General features: G+C 41.0%; 1 protein-coding gene across 1 annotated transcript in view; it reads left to right on the top strand.

Moving 5' to 3' along the window:
* Positions 1-22,780, top strand: part of LOC115143113 (sodium channel protein type 8 subunit alpha-like) — a 104,322-nt gene that overhangs the window by 17,586 nt on the left and 63,956 nt on the right. Inside the window, 6 exon segments of the mRNA XM_065001797.1 lie at positions 1,272-1,363; positions 4,580-4,801; positions 15,607-15,670; positions 15,862-16,003; positions 18,758-18,964; positions 19,660-19,977. Of these exon segments, the coding sequence (XP_064857869.1) occupies positions 1,272-1,363; positions 4,580-4,801; positions 15,607-15,670; positions 15,862-16,003; positions 18,758-18,964; positions 19,660-19,977 (1,045 nt within the window).

Below are 22,780 nucleotides of genomic sequence, written 5' to 3'. Positions count from 1 at the left end.
TGATAAGAGCTAGGTAAATGAGTGATCAGTTTGGAGAAGGGGATTATAAATACACATAGCAATTGTTTCAGATGATTTTTCTTTATGATCCATGAAGATGAGTGTGAAACCAACCATATGGAAGCCAACTGAAAATCACATCAACATGACATGTATTGAGGCCCCTTTTTCATAGTGATGGATTGATTATCACAACTTTCAGGATGAATAAAACCACTATATGTTTTAGTTATAAACATAAAACTGTCCATGCGTGTCCATAAAGGCTCTCCCAAAAACAAACGATATAAAAGTATTTTTATATCTACCAGTTGGTGCTGAAACGGAGACAAATATGTATAGATGGATTTCATTCATTGGTCCCTATATTCTGAACCCGTTCTCACTATGTATTCTATGTAGTCTGTCGACCAAATTTGAATTAAAGGTGAACCGTATTTAAAGGGATGGCTTAAGATAAAAGTACTGAAAACCCAATTGAATGAAAACTCCACAAGAAAATCTGTTGGCCAGCAAGTGGGAGGGTTTTCAATGGTTGAATGAAACGTATTCAGAGCTCGGAAGGTAGCCACACCTGCAGAGCGCATTATGCTATTGAATAAGGCAAGTCTGAATACCAAATACTAATAAGTGGATAGGAAAGGCGTGCGTAGTAAAGGCATAAATTGTTTGGTCGGGATCGGCCCCTTAGAGACTTACCCAGAAAGACTCACAGTTGTAAACGCTGCCAAAGAGGATTCCATAACATGTATTGACTCAGGGGTGTGAATACTGCCAAAGAGGATTCCATAACATGTATTGACTCAGGGGTGTGAATACTTATGTAAATGAGATATTTTTGCATCTCATTTTTTATAAATTTGCTAGAGATTCCTAAAAACATGTTTTCACTGTCATTATGGGGTATTGTGTGTAGATGGGTGAAGAAAAACCATGTTCAGTCCATTTTTTATTCAGGCTGTAACGCAACAAAATGTGAAATAAGTTAAGGGGTATGAATACTTTCTGAAGGCACTGTAGGTGTGTTTTTGTTTCCGTTTCCTTTCGTTTCCTCTTCCACATTCGCTCCTCTCTCCTGGAGGGATAGGTGCTTCTCTCTCGCGTGCGCTGTGGTGTCCACTCCTCCTGCCCGTCATCTTCTTCTGGTGGGGTGCTGGTGTCAGGCACTTGCGCGTCGTCCGCGCTTTTGATCAGTGGGTTTGTGTGTGTGTTACCGTTTGTTTTTTTGTGTCATGGTGTTTTGTTCTGTGTGTGATCCTACCCCGTTACAGATATGTAACAGAATTTGTGGACCTGGGGAATGTCTCGGCGCTGAGAACGTTCAGGGTTCTCCGAGCATTGAAAACTATTTCAGTCATTCCAGGTGAGACTCCCATTTACATACTAAGGCTGAGCTTATTTTGATTTCTCATGAATTGGATTCGCATCATTTCTTATTACTTTAGACTCTTAAAGAGGATGCATCAGAAATGATACCTGTTTTGTTTACTTTTTATTTTTCAAACAATCAAAAATGGTAGCAATACATTTTTGTTAGGCTTAGCAGTCTACTTGCGGTCTTGTGGTGTTAAGTGGAAAAGGTGGCCCTGATATGACATACTAAAAGACAAACAGCCTAAAATAAGTGGGTGGGATACACATCAAATTTCGTATAATTATTTTAATAGGAGTCTCCCTCAAAGTGACATTAACAGCCTCATACAGTATATTGACACCAGATAGTATGGGTAGGAGCCCGACTTTCCCCCCAGGTAAAACTTCAGGGCCTAGTTGATAACCCTCCCTTGGTTAGGGAAAACTCAGAGTCTTAGTATGAGGAACAGTAGAAATTATATTGTTCACATTTTTAAAAAAAACTAAAGAATAGTTATTATTATTGCCATCTTAACCTCAAAGTCAAAGTGATAGACAAGGGTTTCACACTCACACATTGTATTTGTAGGCATTTCTTATTTCGACCATGCATGAGTATCTCTTCAGACTTCAGAGAGGTTCGATTCACTGTCCAACAGAGAGTGATAATGTGTTCATAGCCACCAATTGAATGAATATACAGTATCATTCAAACGTTTGGACACACCTACTCATTCAAGGGTTTTTCTTTATTTGTACTATTTTCTACATTGTACATAGTGAAGACATCAAAACTATGAAATAAGACATATGGAAACATGTAGTAACCAAAAAAGGTGATTGTGTTCCTTCAAGAGTGTGCAAGCTGTCATCAAGTTAAAGGGTGGCTACTTTGAAGAATTTCAAATCTAAAATATATTTGAAACACTTTTTTGGTTACTACATGATTCCATATGTGTCAATTCATAGTTTTGATGTCTTCACTATTATTCTACAATGTAGAAGATAGTAAAAATAAAGAAAAACCCTTGAATGAGTAGGTGTGTCCAAACTTTTGACTGGTACTGTATATTCATTCAATTGGTGGCTATGAACACATTATCACTCTTTGTTGGACAGGTACTGTCCACAGGGAACTTTTGACTGGTACTTTTGACTGGTACTTTTAACTGGTACTGCAGGTGAATACATATTTTTAGGACATTTGATTAGTTTGGGTTCAAATTTCTACCTTAGTTGTTGTCACAATCTTAAACACTGATGTATCTATGCCACAGACTTAAAACACATCACGTTTCTGAATGAAAACAATTGTCCCCTGACAATAATGGAGCACTCTGAAGAACATTTCCTTTCTTAAGACTGCCAAGCCTAGTTTGACAACACGTTATACGCTGCATGAAGCTTTTCAAGATACCTGCTTTTTTTTATCTTACAACTCTGGCTTTTAAGGAGCTTCTTTACTTTGAATTCCATTCAGATATGACTATAGCAGTGAATCCTGAATGTGGACTTCTCGTTTCTGTTTATCCTGGGAAAATAAGGCATAAACACAACAGAGAAATTAATTAAAGGACATAAACACAGTGATATGCAAATACATTGGAGATCCAACTGAAGGCTCTTTCTCTGGGGGAGTTGAGATATTGGCACAGGGGCAGTTTATACATTGCACCATTGGAAGTGTTGGATTGTAAATCAGTTAGGTTTTATGTAACACACACCACACTGACTCATTATTTGTTCCCAGTATCTGTTAGCCTTTTGAGATTTTGTAGAAACTTCAACTGCAGAACACTCTAATGGTGCAAAAGTGTTGTTGAACAAGTGTCTGGGGCAGGAAGTGAATGTGAATTTGTGCATAAAATACATCTAGTCCAGTAAGTAGTGTTGGCTCAGTCTCCAGTGTAGGCCTCTGATCTAAAGGGGCTCCAGCCTAAAAGGCTCACCCAGTGGAGATCACACCACACAGCACCAGTGGGACATGATGGGGGTGCCTAGGATGGGAACCAAGCTAAGTCACCATTCCGGTTGCCAGACAGACAGGTGATGATGACATGGAGTCAATTCCTTTAGCCTTGGCGTTTAAATGACCTGCATGCAACCTGTCATTTCTTCTTGTCCCCCCTAACCCTTGTCCCCCTAACCCTTGCCTCCCTCACCTGTCCTCTCTTCTCTTCTCACTTCTTCCTCCTCTGACTGAGCCCAGTCCTACGCTCTCTCTTCGTTGTGCTGTGCTGCTGTGTTTGGTCAATCTGGTGGATATTTTGTAGTTGTTTCCATATATTTGATATGAGAGTGGCCCTACTGTTTCCAAGGATGTTCTACACTGCCTGTGAAACCCGGACTTGAACAGAAAAATAACATAAGGGCATCTAAATGACATAAAACATTTATTCACATAATGTTATAAATTAACATAAACAATTCCTAAATTGGTATCCCTCCACAACTACATCACCCATTAGGTTTTTAGAATCATTTTGATGTAGCCTGCCTCAGTGTAATTTGGTTGATTTAGAGCATTTGAGGAGTATTCTTATCGTCACTGAAGTGTGTCAGTCTTATGGAAATCTCATGTAGGGGCAGTCTCAATGTTGTTGTGTTTCTATGTTGTGGTGTTTAAGGTGCCTGAATATCTGACCATCTTCTGGCTGTTTTGTATGTGTCTTTAATTATTGTGCTATTGTTTGACGTAGTTATCAAGGATCCTATTCTCGCTATAATTTAGTTCAATATGACTTAACAGTAACTAACAATATGGAACACAGTCACCATTGAGGTATCAACGTTTTTGACTTGAATACATCTTTCTTCATGGAAAATAGAGGAAAATATATCAACCATAAGCATTATTATTATTATTATTATTATTACACATACGCCTGCAGTTTAGAATACTTCTGTTATACCTGTCCAAATTTAGATGTTGGTAATTCAAAACACAGCAATAGTTTTGGTTTGATGTTAACTTGAACAAATGCACTTTTATGAGATGGACTACTGTACTACCACTGTATTACTACTATATAAACTCTATACAAATAATTCATAGCTAAGCTTGTACTTTCCAGCAATGCCCATTTCTCTTTGTTTGTGTGTATGTATGTGTGCTTGTGTGTTTTATATGTATGTGTGTACACAAACACATACATACGTGTGTGTGTGTGTGTGTGTGCACGTATGTGTGTGTGTGTGAATGCTTATGTCCGGTTCCTCCCCCCAGGACTCAAGACCATCGTCGGTGCTCTAGTTCAATCGGTGAAGAAATTGTCAGACGTTATGATCCTCACGGTCTTCTGTCTCAGTGTCTTCGCCTTGATTGGACTACAGCTCTTCATGGGCAACCTGCGGCAGAAATGTGTCATCTGGCCAATCAACTCCACTGAGAACTTCCTGGCCAATGGCAGTAAGGGCTTCGACTGGAACGAATACATCATGAGCGAGAGTGAGTCCGACACATGGCCAAAAGATGTGTGACACTGAGACAGAAGACCGTTTCGACTTATAACATTTGAGCTGAGTTTGAGTTAGGGGTACCAGGTAGGCCGCGCCTACCAGAGAATCTGATCAACTGTCTCTTTTAGTTCATTGGTCGATCGCATCTGTTTGTCTGTCAAGGTTACTTGAGGTTGCTTAAGGTTACTTTCGTAACCCCGGTTCTCTGATAATAGAGTGAGGTATCTCACAATGAAAGATGTCTCCTAATGTGGATCACTATGGAGGCTCAGATCACACAACATCTGTCGGATCTGCCTTCTGGTCATTTTCAAGCATATATTTCGCCCTCACACGCTTGCAAACAGGGAAGCGCGGTGAGATGCCTCACTCTACTATCAGACAACCCGGGGTTACAACAGTAATCTCAAAGGGACACTTTGGGATTTTGTCAATGAAGCCCTTTATCTACTTCCCCAGTCAGATGAACAAGATGATACCATTTTTATGTCTCTGCGTGTAGTTTGAAGGAAGTTTCTAACTAGCGTTAGCACAATTGTTAATTAGTGTTAGTCTATGACTTCCAGTCATTGCGTTAACACTAGTTAGCATTGGCTTACGAAAATACCTCTATCTTCCTTCATACTGGACACAGAGACATAAAAATGATATCCGCAAGATTATCTGACGCTGGGGTAGTAGATCAAGGGTTTCATTGCCAAAATCTTGAAGTATCCCTTTACGTTCTCTTTGAAATATTAGTTTTGGTAGCTCACAATGGGATATAGCCCACTACCAGTATCACAGATATGCTCTCCGAAGCCAAAACTGTCCCGACAGTGACACCCCTCAGAGGCTCCGACACTGAGGAACGTATGTGCCAGGAAGGCGCAGTGACCTCCAGTCAGTAAAACCTCATAAAGGTATTCACCTATTCAATATTGTTTGAAACATTAGTTTTGGACTGATGCCCAACTGAGCATTCTACTCAATGCATCGTCAACGAGCGCTGATGAAGATTCCAGCAAAAGTGCATTCAAAAGGAGGCAAAAAATAGTAGAAAAACCTTTTATCTTGCTAACATTAGCATTGCTAGCTATTTATGATGAACTTTGCTAGCTAATGACAACATTGCCATCTGTCTAAAGTAAATTTGATGACATGATAATGCTGGCAAAGTTGTTTCTTACTAACTATTTGACTACTTTAGTAATGTCATCGTATTTCCAGGCCCTATAGTGTAATTTAGACTAAACAGTCATTAGCCTCCGGTCCAGAATGACTGGGCTTATCATGACTTTAGGGCACCACTATTGCACTGCCAGTAGAGGGCGGTTTGAGAACGTTCATAACAATGGCAGGACGCGACCGAGTGACAGATGTGCAACCTATGAATAAGGGGTAGCACAATATACAGCATCACAAATCTCTTGTACAGAGATGCCTTTGAACAATGCCCATGATGTAGCCATGCCTCTGGTGGAATGGGCCCTTAGGCTAATATGACAGCCTCCATTATCCAATGGAATAGCCGTTGACGAGAGAGGGGCCTACCAGTGTGGAGAGGTGCCCAGGAGACAAAGAGCTGGTTGCTCCTCCGTAAAGCTCTCATCATGTCAATGTACAGTAGGTGCGTAAATCGCGTAATGGACATAAATAATTGAGACACTCTTCTTCTGTGGAAGAAAAATAAAAAAGCTCCAAAGTGAGGCTATTACACGCATTGCTGACTTTAGGCACAAAGGTGGGGTTAGGCTGTAAGGTAACCTTGGATAACCCTGTGGCAAATTCCAGGCACGAGTGGTGGACTGACAGTGCAAACAGCTCACTCACTCACTTTGTGGACATAAAGGCTATGGTAAAGTGGTTTGAAAGAGAGAGCTCAATGCATTCCAGTAGCTCAAATGGCTGCTCCGAAGTAGCCTCAAGCACATGCCCCAAAATGGGACTAAAGGATTTGGCACTGGGCGTAAGCGACGTGCACCCTTCATAAAACGACATATCACATGCCACTTCATTATACAGTGAGCGTGTGGAAAGGGCCCTGGCACTCTGTATGGTCTCTCTGTTCTCTTGGGTCAGTAGACCTCTGCTTAACGGGAGCTGCTAGGGCTGGTCGTAAAAGAGTAGCATTAACTCCGCTAACCAGCGCTTCCTTGGCTATCGCTTCTGGTGAGCCAGTTGATACACGCCAGTGCAGTCATGCCATCCGTCCTGAAAAGGATGTGACAACGCTGCAGAAAAGGCAGAGAATGGTATTCATATGAGCATGCCGGAACCCTGGAGGTCAATCCGGTACCGTTCAGTCCTCCTGGACTGCCCCCCACCCTATGGGTGGTGAATATCTCCCCATTACTCTCCCTATATGCACCGGCGTAGTGTCTGGGGCGAGAGGTGACGGGTCTACTCCAATGACGGAGAGCCCTTTGACTCAGATTAAGGGGACGATGGGACATAATCATGGGCTATTTTGTCTCATACTGAAAAGTCCCTCATCCTTAGTGACCCAACTGGAATGCTGAGAGAGTGGGGGCCATCCACCCTACACTGTAATGGAAAACTAATTTATACGTTAATTTGGGGTATTATCAACATTAAAATACTGTGAAACGTTTTACTGCAGCATACTATACAATTTTGGTGCATTGTGGGAAAATGTTGTGGGTGGTGGGAAAGAATTGCTGTATTTCAAATGGTACTGTAATTCCACCCCACAGAATACAGTAACGCACTGAATTTTTGGAGCACCAAAAACATTTTGACCGCTAGTGGGTGCATGGTATTGTTGTATCTGTCTCATTAACATATTTTGAGGAGTGCCTTGTAAGAGGCTATATTGCGTGGTTAGAATGCTCCATGTATAGGGGACAGATTGAAGTGGCAACAAGTCTTAAACCTGTACAGGTTGAGCATTTTGCTATGTTCTTTTGGTCTGTTTTGCTCTGTAGTTGCTGCCAGTTTGGAAGCCTTTGTTCAGGCCTCTATAAGTGCAAGTGATATAAAACACCAAATATTCATTGATAGGGGAGAGCGGTATAAGTTGAGCAAAAGTTTTAGTTGTGCCACCCCTTGATTCTAGGAAACCATACACAGAATTAATCATTCGGCCGAATATTTAGGAAGAGGTATATCATTTGATGGAGTCTGTGGAGGAAGAAACCACATAGAAAAAGTGGTAAGCAAGTTAGGTCCAAAAAATGTATTTGAACAAAGTTAAAATAATTGATTGTGTTATATGTTTCATGATGCTTGAATCTAAAGCAAAGTAGATTGTTTTAGATTGTTTCATACATCAGTTGGTTTCTCTTTAAGCTACAATATAAGTTCCTAAACCTAGTATGAAAGTGCATCCTTGTAGCTGTGTGGGCTAATGTAGTCCAAATGTTTGCCTTGGGGCCAGTTGAGCCAATGGCCACTATACCATACAAATTATGATTATATTTGGTCTGTTTTATGCATAATATGCATAGTATTTTTGCAATATGGCATGCATATGAACTCAACATTTGTATTGTTACAGAGCAGACATCATCATGCCCTGTGTATATAGAAATGTAAAATAAGCAGGGGTTTAGCCCCCTTTGAGGTTCTTCAGAGAGCAGCCAACGACGTGAGAGAAGGGATAAAGTCCATTTGAGCAGCACTAAGGGATGAATAAATAGACTGGATGACACTGAAGAGGTACATTGACAAAAAAGAAAAATAACATGTATCTGTGCGAAAGAGAGGCTATGAGAGAGTAGCAGAGGAACACGAGGTCTTATCTGATGACATGGAGTCTGAGCTTCCTAAATATATCAAGAATTTCACAGACCAGTTTCATGGGCTTAGTAGCCTCAAATGCAGAGAACGTTTCTACGAATTGGCACATCGAAACAACGTCCCTGTCCCAGACAACTGGTCAAGAAATGGAAGGGTAAGTGATATTGAACTGAGAGATCTATATCTGAATGTAGGCATACATTTAAGATAAACAATATACCAAAACCCATTCCACAAATTAAACTTTGACCTACCAGCACTATGACCCACTGTCACAGGACTCCATCACCCACGTACCCCAAGGCGGCTCAACTTACCCTGTCCTTTTACGCGACTTACCCCATATCCGGGGTAAGTTGTGCCAAGAGACCACTTTTTTGTACAAGCTATGTTTTCAAAACTGTTATGTTTACATGAATTCTGATTATTTCCAGGGATACACAACATCCTGAAATATATGTAGATATCTTTGTTAGAAAGAAAATATATTTCCCTTGACATAGTGACTCTGAATGTAAGAAATGGCTCAGCTTACCCCACTCTCCCCTATGCTGTAATATGTAAACGCATTACCTAGCAGCCAACCTGCTTGCACCAATTCCGTGTAATTACAGTAAAATACTGTGAAATACAAACCCCTCCCCTCAATGAATTTCATTCATTCACTCATTATGATTATGGTAGCATTTACTTTTTCACAGTATTATACAGTCAATTCTACGGTATTGTACTGTGTGTCATTACATAGTGCTTGCTTACATACTGTATTTCGATTACAGTAGCTGTACTGCAATATGAAATACAGAAATGTACTTGCCACTGAGCTGCCTGTAAGTTACTGTCAAATTCACTCCCTCGCCTTTACAGTGTAGTAAGCCCCCTGTGGAAGAGCAAGGCACTGGCGAAATGATGTCACTCATTTGTCTCAAAAGGACAAAGGATAAATCTGACCACCCAGATATTCTATTCAGGAGCATTTGAACAGCTACAGTGCCTTTAAAAAATATTCATACCCCTTAACTTATTCCACATTTTGTTGTATTACAGCCAGAATTCAAATGGATTCAAAGTGAAAACATGTTTGAAGACATTTTTGCAAATTTATTGAAAATGAAATACAGAAATATCTCATTTATATAAGTATTCACACCCTTGAGTCAATACATGTTAGAAACAACTTTGGCAGTGATTACAGCTGTGAGTCTTTCTGGGTAAGTCTCTAAGAGCTTTGCACACCTGGATTGTACAATATTAGCCCATTATTATTTAAATAACTCTTCAAGCGCTGTCAAATTGGTTGTTGATCATTGCCGGACAACCATTTTCAAGTCTTGCCATAGAATTTCAAGCAGATTTAAGTCAAAACTGTAACTCAGCGATGCAGGAACATTCACTGTATTCTTGGTAAGCAACTCCAGTGTAGATTTGGCCTTGGGTTTTAGGTTATTGTCCTGCTGAAAGGCGAATTCCTCTCCCAGTGTCTGGGCAAAAGAAGACTGAACTGGGTTTTCCTCTAGGATTTTGCCTATGCTTAACTCCATTCCATTTATTTTTTATCCTAAACAATTCCCCAGTGCTTAATGATTACAAGCATACCATAACATGATGCAGCCACCAATATGGTTTAAATTTGGAGCGTGGTACTCAGTAATGTGTTATATTGGATTTTCCCCAAACATAACACTTTGTACTCAGGGCAAAAAGTGAATTGGTTTGCCACATTTTTTGTGTCTTGTTGCAAACAGGATGCATGTTATTCTGTACAGGATTCCTTCTTTTCACTCTGTCAATTAGGTTAGTATTGTGAAGTAACTACAGTGTTGTTGATCCATCCTCAGTTTTCTGCTATCATAGCCATTAAGCTCTGTAACTGTTTTAAAGTCAGCATTGACCTGGCTTCCTTCCCTTCCGGCAATTTAGGAAGAACGCTTGTATCTTTGTATTGACTCGGTGTATTGATACACAATCCAAAGTGTGTATCCAAAGTGTAATTAATAACATCACCAGGCTCAAAGGGATATTCAATGTCAGCTTTATTTTTTATTTTTACCGATCTACTAATAGGTGTCATTCTTTGTGAGGCATTGGATAACCTCCCTGGTCTTTTTGGTTAAATCTGTGTTTCAAATTCACTGCTCGACTGAGGGACCTTACAGATTATTGTATGTGTGGGGTACAGAGATGAGGTAGTCATTCAAAATGCAGGTCATTATGTGACTAGTTAAGCACATTTTTACTCCTGAACTTATTTAGGCTTGCCATAACAAAAGGGCTGAACACTTATTGACTCAAGATATTTCAGCTTTTAATTTTTTATTAATTTATAAACATTTCTAAAAACATATTTCCACTTTGATATTATGAGGTATTTTGTGTAGGCCAGTGCCAAAACATCTCAACTGTATATATCTGGTCTGTCCGCTATCCAAGGAAAAGGGGTTGGTTGCTAGAGCTGCTGAGCTGCTGCACACTTGCTCCTGCAATGGGAGGCAGAGCAGGTTACTGTCCATGTACTTGAGCCAAATCCAAGGTTAAATAGAGACTTGCCGACCCCATTGTAGTGAACCATTACAAAGGACTCATGAAAAAGTCAGTGATAGAATGGAAACTTCTCATAAACTCCTTAAATGCACATTGATTTGAAATAACCTCAAACAACTTAGATCTTTGGGTTTTCTTGTATTCACCTAAATTAAATCAGGAAAAAATATAATTTCACGACACAAATTAAATTATAATATTGGTTCATTTATTAAAGTCGAGTACCTTGGGCATAAAAAATACTCTGGCCAGGTAAGTAATTCAAGTAAACCTACACTGCTGAAAATTGCAAGCCCCTTCCGGTTATACCGGGTGTTCCTGTTCAAACTGGAAATGCTATTTAATAGCAATCAATATATATATTTTTTACACGCTTTCAGACTACTACTGTAAATTAGTAAATATACACAGGAATCGAACAGTTATAAAGTAAAAACAGCGACAACTATTTCAAATTCCCCAGAATTTGGAAAAGATGCAGCCGGAGTGTAGAGCTGCTGTCTTATCGGCTCTTATCCAACCATTTATTTGGATTTTTTTGTTTGTTGCTTTGTTTGTAACTTGTTTTGTACATAATGTTGCTGCTACCATCTCTTATGGCCGAAAAGAGCTTCTGGACGTCAGACCTGGGATTACTCACCTCAAATTGGACGAGGAGTTCTTCTTCAATGAGTCGGACGCAAGGGATAAATTACGGACACCCGACCAGGCCCAGATCCCCGTGATTTGCTGGAAAAGGAAACGTAGGTTTCACGGAAACAGATCAGGATGCCTTGTGAGGATCAGGTGACGAGTGGCTAATCTGCCCTTGCCTTCCGTCCTGCTAGCTAACATTCAATCGCTGGAAAATAAATGGGACGAACTAAAAGCAGGTATATACTACCAACGGGACATTAAAAACTGTAATATCTTATGTTTCACCGAGTTGTGGTTGAACGACGACATTAAGAACATACAGCTGGCGGGTTATACACTCTATCGGCAGGACAGAACAGCAGCCTCTGATAAGACACAGGACGGGGGTCTATGCATTTTTGTAAACAATAGCTGGTGCACGATATCTAAGGAAGTCTCTGGGTTTTGCTAGCCTGGGGTAGAGTATCTCATGATAAGCAGTAGACCACACATCTACCGAGAGAGTTTTCATCTGTGTTTTTTCTGGCACTAAAACTGTACTCAATGAGCTGTATTCCGCCATAAGCAAACAGGAAAACGCTCATCCAGTGGCGGCGCTCCTAGTGGCCGGGGACCTTAATGCAGGGAAACTTAAATCAGTTTTACCTAATTTCTATCAGCATGTTAAATATGCAACCAGAGGGAGAAAACAATTCTAGACCACCTTTACTCCACACACAGAGACACGTACAAAGCTCTCCCTCACCCTCCATTTGGCAAATCTGACCATAACTCTATCCTCCTGATTCCTGCCTACAAGCAAAAATTAAAGCAGGAAGCACCAGTGACTTGGTCTATAAAAAAGTGGTCAGATGAAGAAGATGCTAAACTACAGGACTGTTTTGCTATCATAGACTGGAATATGTTCCGGGATTCTTCCAATGCCATTGAGGAGTACACCACATCAATCACTGGCTTCATCAATAAGTTCATCGATGATGTTGTCCCCTCAGTGACTGTACGTACATACCCAAACCAGAAGCCATGGATTACAGGCAACATTCGCACTGAGCTACAGGGTAGAGCTGCCACTTTCAAGGAGCGGGACTCTAACCCGGAAGCTTATAAGAAATCCTGCTATGCCCTCCGACGAACCATCAAACAAACAGAGCGTCAATACAGGACTAAGATCGAATCGTACTACACCGGCTCCAACACTCGTCGGATGTGGCACGGCTTGCAAACTATTACAGACTACAAAGGGAAGCACAGCCGAGAGCTGCCCAGTGACACGAGCCTACCAGACGAGCTAAATAACCTCTATTCTCGCATCAATGCAAGTAACACTGAAACATACATGAGAGCATCAGCTGTTCCAGATGACTGTGTGATCACGCTCTCTGCAGCGGATGTAAGACCTTTAAACAGGTCAACATTCCCTAAGTGTAATGTTAGGGGCAAATCCAACACAACACATATGTTAGGGGCTGCATCATGTTATGGGTATGCTTGTCATTGGCAAGGACTAGGGAGTTTTCTTTTAGGATAAAAATAAATGAAATTGAGCTAAGCACAGGCAAAATCCTAGAGGAAGACCTGGTTCCGTCTGCTTTCTAGCAGACACTGGGAGACTAATTCACATTTCGGCAGAAGAATAACCCAAAACAAGGCCAAATATACACTGGAGTTGCTTGAAACACAACATTGAATGTTCCTGAGTGGCCTAGTTACAGTTTTGGAATAAATCAGTTTGAAAATCTAAATCAAGTCTAATAAAATGTTATTTGTCACATGCGCTGAATACAACAGGATGAATACACCTTACTGTGAAATGCTTCCTTACAAGACTTTAACCAATAATGCAGTTAAGAAAATATTTACAAAATAAACTAAAGTAAAATAAACATACTTATGTAAATGAGATATTTCCTTATTTTATTTTCAATAAATTTGCTAACATTTCTTAAAACATGTTTTCACTTTGTCATTATGGGGTATTTTGTGTAGATTGGTGACAAAAAAAACAGTATTTAATCAATTTTGAATTCAGGCTGTAACAACAAATTGTTGAATAAGACAAGGGATATGAATACTTTTTGAAGGCCCTATATGTCTACGACTAGACAGAAAGACATTTCTTTGTACAGTGGGGCAAAAAAGTATTTAGTCAGCCACCAATTGTGCAAGTTCTCCCACTTAAAAGGATGAGAGAGGCCTGTAATTTTCATCATAGGTACACTTCAACTATGACAGACAAAATGAGAAGAAAAAAATCCAGAAAATCACATTGTAGGATTTTTTATGAATTTATTTGCAAATTATGGTGGAAAATAAGTATTTGGTCAATAACAAAAGTTTATCTCAATACTTTGTTATATACCCTTTGTTGGCAATGACAGAGGTCAAACCTTTTCTGTAAGTCTTCACAAGGTTTTCACACAATGTTGCTGGTATTTTGGCCCATTCCTCCATGCAGTGATGTTTTGGGGCTGTTGCTGGGCAACACAGACTTTCACTCCCGCCAAAGATTTTGTATGGGGTTGAGATCTGGAGTCTGGCTAGGCCACTCCAGGACCTTGAAATGCTTCTTACGAAGCCACTCCTTCGTTGCCCGGGCGGTGTGTTTGGGATCATTGTCATGCTGAAAGACCCAGCCACGTTTCATCTTCAATGCCCTTGCTGATGGAAGGAGGTTTTCACTCAAAATCTCACGATACATGGCCCCATTCATTCTTTCCTTTACACGGATCAGTCATCCTGGTCCCTTTGCAGAAAAACAGCCCCAAAGCATGATGTTTCCACCCCCATGCTTCACAGTAGGTATGGTGTTCTTTGGATGCAACTCAGCATTCTTTGTCCTCCAAACACGACGAGTTGAGTTTTTACCAAAAAGTTCTATTTTGGTTTCATCTGACCATATGACATTCTCCCAATCTTCTTCTGGATCATCCAAATGCTCTCCAGCAAACTTCAGATGGGCCTGGACATGTACTGGCTTAAGCAGGGGGACACGTCTGGCACTGCAGGATTTGAGTCCCTGGCGGCGTAGTGTGTTACTGATGGTAGGCTTGGTTACTTTGGTCCCAGCTCTCTGCAGGTCATTCACTAGGTTCCCCCGTGTGGTTCTGGGATTTTTGTGTTCTTGTGATCATTTTGACCCCACAGTGTGAGATCTTGCGTGGAGCCCCAGATCGAGGGAGATTATCAGTGGTCTTGTATGTCTTCCATTTCCTAATAATTGCTCCCACAGTTGATTTCCTCAAACCAAGCTGCTTACCTATTGCAGATTCAGTCTTCCCAGCCTGGTGCAGGTCTACAATTTTGTTTCCGGTGTCGTTTGACAGCTCTTTGGTCTTGGCCATAGTGGAGTTTGGAGTGTGACTGTTTGAGGTTGTGGACAGGTGTCTTTTATACTGATAACAAGTTCAAACAGGTGCCATTAATACAGGAAACGAGTGGAGGAGGAGCCTCTTAAAGAAGAAGTTACAGGTTTGTGAGAGCCAGAAATCTTGCGTGTTTGTAGGTGACCAAATACTTATTTTCCACCATAGTTTGCAAATAAATTCATTAAAAATCCTACAATGTGATTTTCTGGATTTGTTTTCTCATTTTGTCTGTCATAGTTGAAGTGTACCTATGATGACAATGACAGGCCTTTCTCATCTTTTTAAGTGGGAGTACTTGCACAATTGGTGGCTTGACTAAATACTTTTTTTGCCCCACTGTACATGTCTGGGTTAGATAAAAGAACATGCAGAATACAGTATAAATGAATGATGGTGAGTCCACTGCACATCGTAAATGAACACAGTCCCACATTCCACATAAACCATAAGAGCCTGAAACAGTCTAAATGTATGAGTCAGATGAAGATAAAGATGTCCTTAACTTTTTCAGGGAATTTCTATTTCATTCCTGGGCAGCTGGATGCTCTACTGTGTGGAAACAGCTCGGACTCAGGGTGAGTCTCATGATCTATTACTGCAAAATAAAACTTCCAGTAGATTAAAATAGCCACCATAAAAGGGAACAACAGAAAATAATCCTAACATAACTACGACTTTCACGCAAATCATGCGTCGATGTCAATGGGAGATTTACTTCATGACTCCATGAAAATCACGACTCCCCTTCTCCCTCCCTTCCTCCCAGGCGGTGCCCTGAGGGCTACACGTGTATGAAGGCCGGGAGAAACCCAAACTACGGGTACACCAGCTTTGACAGCTTCGGCTGGGCCTTCCTCACTCTCTTCCGCCTCATGACCCAAGACTTCTGGGAGAACCTCTACATGCTGGTAAGGCCAAGCTCGTCATAGACAGGGAAAATTAATACTGTAATAATTCCTGCTTGTAATGGCGGAAGCAGTGTAATTCAATGTGGGCGGCTTATATGAGCAGCCGGAGAGCATTGAAACCAAAGCGATAGATTGAGACGGCTCTATGTTGTTGTTTTGAACTGAGAATTGACTGTCAGTTCTGCAGCACTGTTGTTTAACCTTTTACTGCAGTGGGCTAAATCATGGTCACACAGAGTGTTACTTGGTAGTCTTAAACAAATACACTTTGAAACAAATGTCTACACCTCACACACACATGGGTATACAAATCTGTACCATGTTAGAGATAGAGTTGAAATGTATTCAATTATGAGTTTGCATCCCAATAGTAAAATAAACTGTTTAATATAAAGCCCAGATTTTAGTTAGTAAAAAAAAAAAGAATAATGTTCATCCCACTAGGTCATTTGACTGCAGAAAAGGGCTACTGGCTAATTGGTTCATTAAGGCTGGCATTTCTGCCCTGTCTACAACATGCAAAGAAACTAAATCATCATGCTTGACAGTGGATCAGCAAATAGCCTCCCAGCATTTTCTCTCTCTTGGTTTCTTTGCCATCAAACTGTGAGTCACTGACTGCTTCTTGTCAAGGACTGGTCTGTCTGTTGATGAGAGGCTGCATGGATTCTACAGTATCTCAGAGTTTAACCTGATTTCTGGTCTTTGGTCATAATCTATGTCCCAGCTGCAGATGAGAAAGATTCTGTTTTAAGTTTGACTGGAAGAGCTTGAGAGAACACAACATGTTGTTGAGTATTGCCTAACGTAAGTGTGTGTTAAAATGCACGCTCGTTGGCAATTTCAACATGTTAAGCCGGCGCTGTGCTATTTACCAACCCTTGCCAACCCTTACCAACCCAAGATTGGTAATTTACCTGTCTTATATGAGCACGCTTGTGCTGAGGTGGGAGGGGTGGCAATATCTGAGGTGTGTCCTTAAAAACGTGCGCCAAAGTGCCAATTTCAGGCAGAACTGGTGGGGATATATAAGTCCAATTAAATGCTGGTCTTAGCAATGGATTGTGACAGCTTAAGTGCATATATAAACCTTGTATTTAGGGACATAATAGACAGATGTTTTTTCCCATTTCCTTTTATTAAAAACCAGGCATAGCCCCCACTCCTCTCAATGAAGGCTGGTTTTTTTTTGTCCTGCCCAAAGCATTCTCCGAGTAGTACAGACTATCGATAAAGGGTTTGACTTCTGAGACCGCCTTCTTAATCACCAAAGCTTTATTAAAATATTAAGTTTGGGAGCATTAAAACAGTGAGCAGACAAAAGCACACCTGGAAGCACCTGTCAAGACTCCTGCATTATTATCCTACTCTAGCAAACTGGCTCAAATTAAGATCCTACATCTGTATGTATAACCCTCTTTATACTTCAATTGCTACATTTTTAAGCTAGGACCCCGGTCCACAGGCGGGAGGCAGGGGCACTCCAGTACAGGAGGTGGATGCCAACCGCCAATATACCCCACAGAAGAAGAAGAGGTGGGGGCAACAACTGTAGCTAGCTAACTAGTGGTAGACATTGTCTTAAGCCCCCGCCTATCGGGCACTGCTTTCCCGCAGTTCTGTTAATGGCGTCGAAGGCAGGTGTTCAGAAGACAGGAGCGAAGGACACTGGGTACTAGCTAGCACTCTCTTACACATCAGGCGGGGGCAACACCGGTAGCTAGCTAGCTTTCTTTCGTCCCGAAAAACTCAAAATACTTTTATTTCCCTTTTGACCTACATTTGAATCACATAGACAATCAGGGGAAATCCAAAATATCAGAAGTGTCACACAAGCAGGAAGATGGCATGCTCAAGGGGGGGGGGGGGTGTTCATTCAGGAACCAATGGGTTACTTGAGGGGCTGCCTGTAGATGCAGGAATACACACAGGCAGGAACTCCATAAATTGTGGGCCACGATCACACACTGTTGCATGCTTCGAGGGGGTGCGTTATCAATTGGGACAACTTGTGTGCTATCAGGCCAAAGGAAAAGACATGGAATTATGGTTGGTTGGAATTACAGAAAGGTTGCCCCTCGTAAATGGATGTATAGCCTACATTTCACGAGTGTAAACAAAGTTGTATTTTGGCGCAGGGGCCAGGTTATGGGTGGACTCTCATAATCTTTTGTACAAATGTACTCCAGAATTCAGCCATAAATACATAATTGAATACATCAGCCTACTCCATTTAGGAAATAAAAGTTGTGACCAAGATGTTTCAAATTGGGTTGACAATTATTTTCTAACTTTAGATTTGTGTCCCTCCATTTAGTATGATATGTTACGTTTTGTATGATATATATTAATTTGTGAATGTCTATCATCCATTTTTTATGATGTTACTTCCTCAGATTCGCATGATATGTTATGAATTTCAATATGTACAGTATGTTACGAAGTAGTTAGTACACGTTCACTATGAAGGGAACGAGCGTGCAACTCACATGTACTATACATTTTAGGTGTTGAATGTAAAGATTGCGGGGCTTGCTCCGCCAGGAGAAGATTACAGATGATGTATTATGCATGTATGAGCCATTCCCAGAGAAACCTATTGGTGTGGATGTCAAAGCACCAACAGAGTTAACAGTGCCAAAGATAGTACAGACACCATGTATTGACAGAGAAACACAGGGAAGTACCTCAGCTCTGGAAGAAAAATACTGCCACTTTCCCCCTTTCCTTCCTCCCCCTCTCCCTCCCTCCCAGACACTGCGAGCGGCAGGGAAAACCTACATGATTTTCTTTGTGTTGGTGATCTTCGTTGGATCCTTCTACCTGGTTAATCTGATTCTGGCTGTGGTGGCCATGGCCTATGAGGAACAGAACCAGGCGACGATAGAGGAGGCCGAGCAGAAAGAGGCAGAGTTCAAAGCCATGCTGGAGCAGATCAAGAACCAGCAAGAGGATGCACAGGTTTGTCCCTCCCTGGTGTTAGACTGGGTGAGGAGCCATCTGTCTGTCTGTCTCTCTGTCTGTCTGATTGCTGGGTCTATCTGTCTGTACACAACACTCCCTTCACTTCTCCCCTCTCCTACCTGTTCTGTCTTGCCATCCTTCAGGATGCCCAGGTTAGTCCCAGACTGGGTGTGGGGGTTGTCTGTCTGTCTGTCAGTGTCTGTCTGTCTTCTGGGATTCTTATCGGATTCGTAATTTAGTTTAATCCACAAAATTGTAGCTAAGGTTACTAATGCCAGCTAGCGCTAGTCAGCTGTACTTGCACCAAAATCAGGTATTTCTCTTCCAAAAAGCGTGTTCTCCATCTGATAATGTATTGGTGAGCCAACCTGTTTTTAGGACTTTAATAACCATGACTTATCAAAACTAGTTTTCTCACGGCTTTGTCTTGTCCTGCAGTAGACATAGGCTATAGCCTAGTGAGTAGCTCATGCTCCATGCTCCATGCTAAAACATTTATTTAGCAAATAGAAACAACAGAAAAAGTGATTTGAACCACAGTAAACAAATCAGCCCTAGTCTGTCTGTCTGTCTGTCTGTCTGTCTGTCTGTCTGTCTGTCTGTCTGTCTGTCTGTCTGTCTGTCTGTCTGTCTCCCTTCATTCCCTTTACTTTTCCTCTCTCTTACCTGTCCCCCACCTCCCCACCCCTCAGGCTGCTGCCATGGCGACCTCGGCGGGCATGGTGTCGGAGGCCGACGGGGTGGAGGGGGGCGATGCAACGGAGGGTGGAGGTCACCTATCCCGTAGCTCCTCTGATGCATCCAAGCTCAGCTCCAAGAGCGCCAAGGATCGACGCAATCGCAAGAAGAAGTCTCGTCAGAAAGAGGAGGAGAAGAAAGAGAAGGGGGAGAAAGGCGAGAAGGTCGACCACGAGAAGCACGTTAAGTCCGAGTCGGACGATGGCAGCAGGAGGAGCATCTTCCGTTTCCCAGGCAACCGGCTGGGACGCAAGTCGTCCATCATGAACCAGGTAAAAACTAGCACCAGACAATAAAGATAAACTATTTTCTTAATTTAAGTCATTTTCAGAGACTTTCATGAGTAATGAGACATACAGTGCCTATCATAAGTTTTCACTACCCTTGGATTTCTTCACATTTTACTGTGTTCCAAATTGGGATTAAAATTTATTTAATTGTCCTTTTTGTGTCAACGATCTAAACAAAAACACAATAATGTGAAAGTGGAAAAACATTTCTATATATTTTTATTTTTATTTATGTAAAATAAAACACTTCACCCCTTGAGTCAATATTAGAAGCTATTTTGACAGCGATTACAGCTGTGAGTCTTGTTATTTTAACATTTCTTCAAACTCTGTAAAGTTAGTTGTTGATAGACAGCCATTTTCAAGTCTTGCCATAGATTTCAAGCAGATTTAAGTCAAAACTGTAACTACACCACTCAGGAACATTCACTATCCTCTTGGTAAGCAACTCAGAAGGACTTTTTTGAGAGAAACATTCCACATATGGCACAGAGGTAGATTTATGAAGCCTGAAAAGATTTAGATATGGAAACACCACAGATTTGGCCCCTGGGGGCTGTGACAGACATCTCATAAAATGGCCATTGTCAGTAATACAACGTTATCGTTCTGATTTTTTTCTTACATTTTTTATAAACACACCAAATGTTGCACGAAGTTAGATTTAGGTACCCTAAAAAATATTTTGATATGGAGCAACCACAGATTTGGCCCCTGGGGGCTGTGGCAGCCATCTTACTATATAGCCGCAGACTACCACTATTTTACAAACCTTTAATCTACAAAATGTCGTGGCATATACTTCTTTGACTTTTAAAGTCACGGTTTATAGTTCTTACCCTGGTTCTCCTGAAAACCAAAAAGTTTAACAGTTACACACAGTATAATACAATGAGTACAGAGAGAAACACTGCAGCCATGTAGGCCACATTTGTAGGAAAAAGTAAACATTTCTGGGACTGCTTCTAGTGGAGGTGAGTTAGAATGCTCTATTGATGAGGTAGCTCTACCTGCGATATAAAACCAGCCTCAGCCCAAGACGGAATATTATTTTGGTCTAATGGGTTGGGTTCCATGAGCATTTAAACAAATGGTTACTCAAGCTACTTCCCAATGCCCATATCAGGATGAAATACAGACTAACTACAGCTGTACCTGTGAAAAATATCCCAGCCATTGAGTTTGAGTAGTTCACAATTGCTGTGGACAATTCTCTCAAGCTGTGCTTCAGTGAGACAAGAACTGTACATGACACAGAGAATGTTTTACTTTCACCACATGTTGGTGGTCACTGTTGATTTGAGGAAGCGTCAGGTAAAGGTGTACTTACTTCCGCTAAGGGACCTCCAAAATCATAATTAAAGATCATTTTTATTAGGCCAGTGGATGCAATCATAGAAACAGACCAAATATTTTAAAAAGAACATCAAAAGCCCTGGAACTAAGCCGCTAACTTACTATTTGCTACTAAGCAAAAGGATCTCATAGCTTTGGACCTGACTTGACACCCTGTATTCAAGTATAGCAACCAATGGTGTATATCAACCAACAGCTGTGTGTTACAAAAATGTGTTACAAAAACTATAATGCAGTATAGTATATTAACATATAGCCTATTTGGGGTGAAAGGTCTGTGTTGGCTCCATATCTTAGTGTTTGTAGGGTCCATAAATCTATCTCTGGGCCAAACTTGGAGCCTTTCTCGTAAAATAGTTCTAAGTTGTAAAATGTTGGTACTGCTAGGCAGTCATTTTCAAAGATGGCTGCCACAGCACCCTGGTGCCAAATCTGATGTGGCTCCATATCTAAATATTTTTTGTGATATATACATCTAACTCTGCCAAATCTGATACGTTTATCTAAAAAAAGGACTTCAGAACTGTAACATTGTAATACAGACAATGGCCATTTTGTAAGATGTCTGTGGTGGCTCCATTTCTAAATCTACCTTTAATCTACAGTGCCTTTGTGTCAAATGTGCTTTGTATATCTGGAAATAGTTCTTCTGACCATCAAAATAGTGTTACAGTCGGCAGCCATGGGTCCATAAATCTAGCTCTGTGACAAATTTGGTGCCTTTACCACAAAGCATTCCTTTTGAATTGTAAAATAGCATTAATGTTGGTGGCCATTTTCACAAATGGCTGCCAATCGCCCCAGGGGCCAAATCTGTGGTCGCGCCATATATAAATCTTTTCAAGGTACAGCGCATTCGGAAAGTATTCAGACCCTGTGACTTTTTCCACATTTTGTTACATTACAGCCTTATTCTAAAATGTATTCAATTAATTGTTTTCCTCATCAATCTACACACAATACCCCATAATGGTAAAGCAAAAAAGTTTTTAAAGATTTTTTTCAAATGTATAAAACAACAAACGGAAATACCTTATTTACATAAGTATTCAGACTATTTGCTATGAGACTCGAAATTGAGCTGGATGGAAACAGGTGCATCCTGTTCAGATGTTTCTACAACTTGATTGGATTCCACCTGTGGTAAATTAAATTGATTGGACATGATTTGGAAAGGTACACACCTGTCTATATAAGGTCCCACAGTTGACAGTGCAGGTCAGAGCAAAAACCAAGCCATGAGGTCAAAGGAATTGTCCGTAGAGTTCCGAGACAGGATTGTGTAGAGGCACAGATCTGGGAAAGAGTACAACAAATTCTGCATTATTGAAGATCCCCAAGAGCACAGTGGCCTCCGTGATTCTTAAATGGAAGATGTTTGGAACCACCGAGACTCTTCCTAGAGCTGGCCGCCTGGTCAAACTGTGCA

The sequence above is a fragment of the Oncorhynchus nerka genome, linkage group LG15 (genome assembly GCF_034236695.1).
Source record: "Oncorhynchus nerka isolate Pitt River linkage group LG15, Oner_Uvic_2.0, whole genome shotgun sequence".
Taxonomy (NCBI): domain Eukaryota; kingdom Metazoa; phylum Chordata; class Actinopteri; order Salmoniformes; family Salmonidae; genus Oncorhynchus; species Oncorhynchus nerka.
The sequence above is the reverse complement of the archived record's forward strand: the minus strand, read 5'-3'. Positions and strand labels throughout refer to the sequence as shown.